Source organism: Otolemur garnettii, unplaced genomic scaffold (assembly GCF_000181295.1).
Source record: "Otolemur garnettii isolate 467f Iridium unplaced genomic scaffold, OtoGar3 scaffold00123, whole genome shotgun sequence".
Classification (NCBI taxonomy): Eukaryota; Metazoa; Chordata; class Mammalia; order Primates; family Galagidae; genus Otolemur; species Otolemur garnettii.
The window spans coordinates 5670834-5677667 of record NW_003852518.1 but is presented as its reverse complement, the minus strand read 5'-3'; the positions used below and the strand labels follow the sequence as shown (position 1 = coordinate 5677667).

Here is a 6834-nt window from a genome sequence, read left to right as displayed (position 1 = left end):
ATGTTCCTTGAACAAAAACAAGGGCCACCCGTCACCAGGCTGTGCACTTTTTAGAACTGGACTTTAGCTCTGGGTGTGCACCCCACAACAACAGAACAAACAAAGCTGAATCATTTACCCTCCTTCCACCTACCCATTTGCGCACGGCCTTGGGCGCAGGAGCAAAACAAACTTATTTTGAACTCCAAGCTCCCAGCACGCCGAACTGCCAATCATTAACCTCCTGGTCCAAGTGGCGAGCCCTCGCCCTTCATAAGGGGCGTGCTGTGCCCAGAGAGCATCGGCCACTGCTACCCACCCAGAAAGCATCAGCCACTGCATTACCTCCACCCGCCCAGCGAGCATCAGCCAGCGTGTCGCCTCCACTTGCCCAGAAAGTATCAGCTACTGTCGCCTGCCCAGAAAGCATCAGCTCCTGCTTCCTGCCCCTGCCCGGAGATGCCGGTGGTTCCCGCTGCCGGCGCCTGGCGGCTTCTGCTGCTGCTGGCGGTCCAGGTCTGGGTGGCTGCCGGCGCTCCCCAGCCGTGGCGCTGCGCGCCCTGCTCCGCCCAGAAGGTCGCGCTCTGCCCGCCGGTGCCAGCCTCGTGCCCGGAGCTTGCCCGGCCGGCCGGCTGCGGCTGCTGCCCGACGTGCGCCCTGCCGCTGGGCGCTGCGTGCGGCGTCGCCACTGCGCGCTGTGCCCGTGGACTCAGCTGCCGTGCGCTGCCCGGGGAGCCGCGGCCACTGCACGCCCTCACCCGCGGCCAGGGCGCTTGCGTGCCAGAACCTGACACCTCCACGCCCAGCGCAGAGGCCGCAGGTACAAATGTTTCCCCATCCCTGGTGTTGCCCTGCCCCTGGTGAGAGGGCGGGGGTCTGTCTAAACTTGCAACCAGAGCCTGCACTGTGGAAGGGAGCTGAAGTCATTGCACGGTCTTGGCTGAGGGTGCCTTAGGAGAGGAAGGGACTGGACTATGGTGAGCTTGGGACCGAGCTCGTGAGCCCCTAGGTGCGCCCTGCAGCCAGCTCATCTGTAGGGATCCAGACAGTACAGTAGAGAGAGGGGGTGGGCTGCCCACTCTGTGGGAGTCGGGGGTCGGGGGTGCCCTCCTCCCTGCAGGGCACAAGGGCAGCCCCAAGGGCTGGAGTGTCCAGGAAGGCCTAAGATGGGAATCTCTCCTGCTGGCCTCCCCAGGGGGTGTTTGGAATGTCCTTTGTAATATACATCCTGTGGATACGGTATGTGCTTCCCAGATGTTTACAGAACATAATGTGAGAGTTTAGGCTAAAAACTTCACTTCCATTCATTGCCATAAAAAAACAATGTTTGATGTGTATGTTGCCCCTAAGAACTTGACAATCAGGTTCTTTCCTGAATTTAAGCAGTGATTTGTTTGTAGTGGGAAGCAGAGGAAATGCCTCTTTCTCTACTCCAGCCCCCTATCTCTTCATCTGGGCTGGTTGCATGTCCTGTGTCATTCTTAGAGGACTCAGGGCTCCCAGAGCCCACAGGAATCTGTGTGGGAGCGAGTGTCCCAAGGAGGGAACATGGTTTTCCTGTGCATTCTCTGCACTTCAGAGCAATGCAATGCAGTTGTTGCCCTGATCCTCAAGGGAAATGGATTTCCACAGGGATACCTGAGAGCCACTTCCCTGAGATTCTGTCTGTGCACCTTTGCACTCTATTTGCAAGATGTGGGGTGACCCCTTCTCCTCTTTCAGAGAAGTCACTTAGCATGTAGACAGGCAGGGCCCACAGCAGAAAAGAGTGCTTTGGGTTAGGAAAGGAACCTTCTAGAACTCACTTCTGGATGAACTGTGCCATTTGTTCATGGGGTATTAGTAAAATTCCCATTTAGAGATGGGAAGCTGAGCTTCCAAGGCTCCCCACTAGTGGGGGTTAGGAATTAAACCCTAATCTCTGACCAGTTTAGGGTTTTTCTCACCTCAGCAAAGGTGCCCCTTGTTACAGTCTCTTGCTGCTTTAGAAGTGAAACACAAGGCAGTCTTGCCAGACCCTGAAAAGTACTATTGTCCAGAGCAGAATTGGTATGGCTTTCGAGAAAAGGAGGTGACTTCTTGGGGACCACGTTCAGATGGTCTGCGATGTTTGCTTTGGTCTTGCTCATGGGTCTGCGATGTTTTTTTTAGAGGCAAAGAGTCCCCCTGCTCAAGAGAATGTGTCCCCTGAGAGCACAGAGATGACAGAGGAGCAGCTCCTGGAGAATTTCCACCTGATGGCCCCCTCCAGTGAGGACCGGCCCATCCTCTGGAATGCTATCAGCACCTATGAGAGCATGAGGGCTCGGGACACCACCAACGTCAAAGCCTGGAAGGTGAGGCTCTAACTTGGCTTAGTTACCTCAAATGGGCCTGGCCCACCACTTCTTGGTCCTCAAGCCTTGGAAAGAAACACCTTTCCCCCCAAAACCTAATAGTCATTCCCCACCTTAGCTTTCTCAGGCTATTAACACAAAGACTTTGGGACATGATCCCACTTAGATTCAAAGAAAATGCAAGTCCTGCTGAGGACATTTAGATAGGTTACTTCATGTCTCTGAGCTCATCTTCAAAATTAGGGCATCAGAGCACTGAGATATGTTATTCCAAAGTTAGCCCAAGGTCCTAACTACTCCCACCCTCGTTGTATCATTTGCCTCCTTAAAAAAAAATTGTGGTAAAATATACAGAAGGTAAAAGTCACTGTTTTAACCATTTTACAGTATAGGTTGATGTGCCATTATATATAGTGCCAGTATTCTGAATCATCACCAATATTTATCGCCAGGACTTTTTCTTCTCCCCAAGCTGAAGCTGTGAACACATTAAACACAACTGCCCATCCTAGCTTAATTTTCCTTCTACCACATGAGGGCAATAGAGAATCAAAGTTGGATAAATTCACATTCTTTTGAGAGGGAAAAATCATTTCCACAAATATGCACACCCAGAAAAGGGGAGAATTAAATCATTTTCAGAATTTCATCTCAAAGTGATGAAAATGGAATAAAATTAATTTTTGTTTTAAATTGACCCTCACTTGATTTGGTTTATGTAAAATAATCCTGTGGATTGCAAAGGAAAGTTGTTCAAAATCTAGAAGGATCTACAAATAAATTCTCCATTCAGGAAGCCTTGACCAGCCTCCGTTCATCCAGAAGTTTGCTTTCAAAAATAGATGGCAAGGGCAGTAGATGAGGAGAGTTTTGTGGTGTTGGTCAGGCTCTTACTGGGGAATCTTTCTGTGTCAAGTGAGAGAGAGAATAGAGTTCCCAGCTGTTATCTTAGCAACCCAAGACAGAGACTAACCACAGGTTAGAAAATGAGGTCCAGAGAGGGCATATCACATATCATCTGGTCCTTGACTCACGGCCAGGTCTTCAGCCCAGGCAACACCTCTTCACTCAGTTACATTCTAGGTTGGTAATTCACTTTCTCTTGTCATTTTTCCTAACATCAAATTATTCTCTTAGGAGCCCTGCCAAAGAGAACTCTACAAAGTGCTAGAGAGATTAGCCAAGGCACAGCAGAAAGCAGGCGAAGAAATTTACAAATTTTATCTGCCAAACTGCAACAAGAATGGATTTTACCACAGCAGACAGGTAAGTGGCCTTACCAGGTGCATCCTCACGGGGATAGTGACTGCTGCCCTCCATCTTTGCAAAGCCATCCAGCAAAGAACATCCAGTTGCAAATGTATACCAAACTGGTCATATGAAGCAAGATACACCCTCTGGGAGCCAGGGACTGCTAGCCCAAGGTAGCCTAACGAACAGGTCCATATTTCAGAGCCAGAGGAAGAAAACCCCCAGTGGACCAGGATCCCTGGGGCCAAGTGTCAGTGCCATCAGAGGTAGAGGACTTTCACTGACCTCCTAAAACTTGGGATCTCAGTGTATAACAAGAGAGAAAGGGGAGCAAACTTAGGAAAGCAAGTATCTACTTGGATGTCTGTTACTTTTTTGCCTCCTGCATAAAGAAAAAAGAACTCTATAATAAAACTCAATAGCCTTTTTGGCTTGCCAAATAATAAATGAGATCAAACACACCAAGGCTTTAGGACTCAGTGAAGTGCAAGTTCTATGAATTTCCCTGGGGGAAGCAGGAGGAGGGGCTGCTTTACCACAGACAAGGAATAGTGGGTCACACATGGGACATGTTCCCAGTGGGCTGGGCTTCTCTGGCATCTGGGCCATGAAGGAGATAGCTGTGCACACACTGTACCATTTAATGTGTAGATGAAGTGATTATCTCTTTACCACCTGTGCCACTTGGCCTTTGTCTCTATTTTACAATGAGAACAAGGAGGGTGTTGGATTTGCCCACATCATGGGTAGCTGCTGGCATGGTCCAGCCTCTTGGCATGACTTTGCAGCACTTGGCTGTACTGAGCCAATTATAGCTTCACTTGCCCCATCAGCTCCTCACCTGCTGCTCCTGACTTTGGCCCTATCTTTGCAGTGCGAGACGTCCATGGATGGAGAGGCAGGGCTCTGCTGGTGCGTCTACCCTTGGAGCGGGAAGAAAATCCCAGGGTCTCCAGAGATCAGAGGGGACCCCAACTGTCACCAGTATTTTAATTTACAAAACTGAAAACAGACACAGTAATGTTCCTTCACATGAAGTATTTAAACATATTGTATATTTATACTCTAGAACACACACACGTTTTTATATATAAGTGTATGTATATATATAGGAACTACTTTTTATACTCTGCATATTACTTGATATATAAAGCTGTTAGTTTATTTATTCACTGTAAGTTTATTTTTTCTACACAGTAACTTGTACTATGTTAATTTGTATATCATGAAATACTTCTTATCACATTGTGTATAAACATGTGTATGTCATCTCTTCCAAAGCTCATGCTTCTGTTTTTAAAGAACATGGAAAAATACTGCTTAGAAAATGTAAAATCAAATACAAGACAGTGATTTTTCACGTGGATTAAAGGAGAAGAGTTAACTCTTACATTCCACGATTGATCTACATTTGGTGTAAATTTGCCGCGAAAGTAATGTTGATTACTCGACAGAAGTGACCTGTGGTGATGTTGCTGCCTGTTAAAATTCACACTGGATATATTGTTAAAACATATACACACATTTTGAATAAATATTCCACGTGGAAATACTGTGTTTGCTGTGGACAGTCATTGAAGTACACTGTCTCGGTTTCTGAAATCCTTTTGTCCTTCACCCTCACCATCCTTGGGCAGGTTTGTGCTTCTGTGTCATCAAATGGTGTTTCAGAGCCCCTTGACCCGACTGCCCTGGAGTCCCACTTCCCAGTGGCATTGGGACCTCCTCTGCCTGGGCCAGGCTGGGCTTCCCCATCCCACCCCTCACTTAGTCCCTTTCCTCCCCAGGTCCTTCGCCTCTTCCTCCCAGGTTGGTTTGCCCCTTCCCTCCAGCTCCTAAGCAGGCCCTGGTTTCTTTCTTCTTAAACAAGGTGGAAATGCTTTCTTGGTTTTGCTCCCTAACCCTTTCCTCGCTCGCCCTCCCTTTCTCTCAGCCCCTCCTCTGTGGGGCGCCCAGTGTCCTCTCCTCACTTCTGTTTCCAGGACTGTGGCTCTGATCACAACTGTCTTCTCTGCTCCTCAGAGTCCTTCCTTAAACTCTGACCCGCTTGGCTGGCCTGAGGGTGCCTCCTGACTCTTGCCAACCCTGCAGAACTGCTGCTTCCTCCTGCCTCATGTCGCCCTGGATGAGCTGGCACCTCATCCATCCCTGAGAATCCTGCACGCCTCTTAGCGGCCTCCAGTCCTGTCTTCTGGATGGCCTCCGCCCTGCTGCAGAGAAAGCCTGACCGAGCCTGTCCTCACTACCCCCTCCCTATCGCCTCTGGGGAGACCTGGGTGTTCCTGGCTGCCTCTCATCTCGCACACCCTAGAGCAGTGGGGCCTGTAGTCTCCCCTGCCATTCTGGATTTTCCCTGGAGGCTCCTGCTCCCCATCTTGAGTCTTCTCCTTCACCCTCCACCCTCAGAGCTGCCAGGCTGCCAGCCTGTCTGCCAAGCCTCAGGGCTGGTCATCCAGAGTCAAGGGAACTCACTCTTTAGAGTCATCATTTCATGTGCAGCAGCCAGCCCCAGGTGGGGCAAGACAGATCAACAGCTGCAGACCAGGTACCAGAAGATACGTTAATTTTCTCAAGCAAGGAAGCCTCATCTGGTACAGAAGCTGCAACAGGAGTCACCTCTTGGTTAAGCTTATGGTTAATCCACTGCCACTCCCCAGAACCCACCTGCCTTCTGCACAGGCCAAATAGCAGAGCTGAGTGGGTATGTGGTGGAACCACCACCCCTAAATCTTTCAAGTTCTTGCTGGCTGAACTAATCTTGGCAATTCTTCCAAGGATGTTATATTGCTTCTGATTCACTATTTTCCTAGGTAGAGGCAGTTCTGGTGGCTTCCCTTTGGCCTTTCCTTCCACGGAGGTCAGGAAACCAGTGTGGGATTCTGGCAGCCGCTCAGCATGTCTACTCCAGCCATGAACTCTACACCACAGGATGTGTCTGGGGACCCACAGAACCTGCTGTGAGATGGACCTGAGCTAAAACTCCACCAGTCACCTGACATCCATAGGCCCTGACTCTGATTTGTGAACCACAGAAATATCACAGATCTCCTAAAATCAACGTCAAGTCCAAACCTGAGCTAAAACTCCACAGTCACCTGACCTCTGACTCTGACTTGTGAACCACAGAAATATCACAGATCTCTTAAAATCAATGTCGAGTCCAAATCAGTGCCAGGTAGTCCCTCAAAGGACTGATTATTTCTTTTTCACTAATGCATAATTGTCCTGTTCAGAGAACATAGTTCCAGTCCCTTTGGAGAAAACGGGG

At 49.3% G+C, this 6834-nt stretch overlaps 1 protein-coding gene across 1 annotated transcript; it reads left to right on the top strand.

The window, feature by feature from the left end:
* Positions 1-268: 268 nt before the first annotated feature.
* Positions 269-5119, top strand: IGFBP1 (insulin like growth factor binding protein 1). Its single transcript, XM_003797752.3, has 4 exons — positions 269-799; positions 2131-2315; positions 3453-3581; positions 4441-5119. Exons 1-4 carry the CDS (start codon positions 439-441, stop codon positions 4570-4572), a joined length of 807 nt encoding a protein of 268 aa, XP_003797800.1. The 5' UTR covers positions 269-438; the 3' UTR covers positions 4573-5119.
* The last annotated feature ends 1715 nt before the right edge of the window (positions 5120-6834 follow it).

Coding starts and splice junctions, on each gene's coding strand:
- IGFBP1 (XM_003797752.3), top strand. CDS start 439: ATGCCGGTGGTTCCCGCTGCCGGCGCCTGGCGGCTTCTGCTGCTGCTG. Junction 800..2,130: donor GCCCAGCGCAGAGGCCGCAG/GTACAAATGTTT, acceptor TGTTTTTTTTAG/AGGCAAAGAGTCCCCCTGCT. Junction 2,316..3,452: donor CCAACGTCAAAGCCTGGAAG/GTGAGGCTCTAA, acceptor TTATTCTCTTAG/GAGCCCTGCCAAAGAGAACT.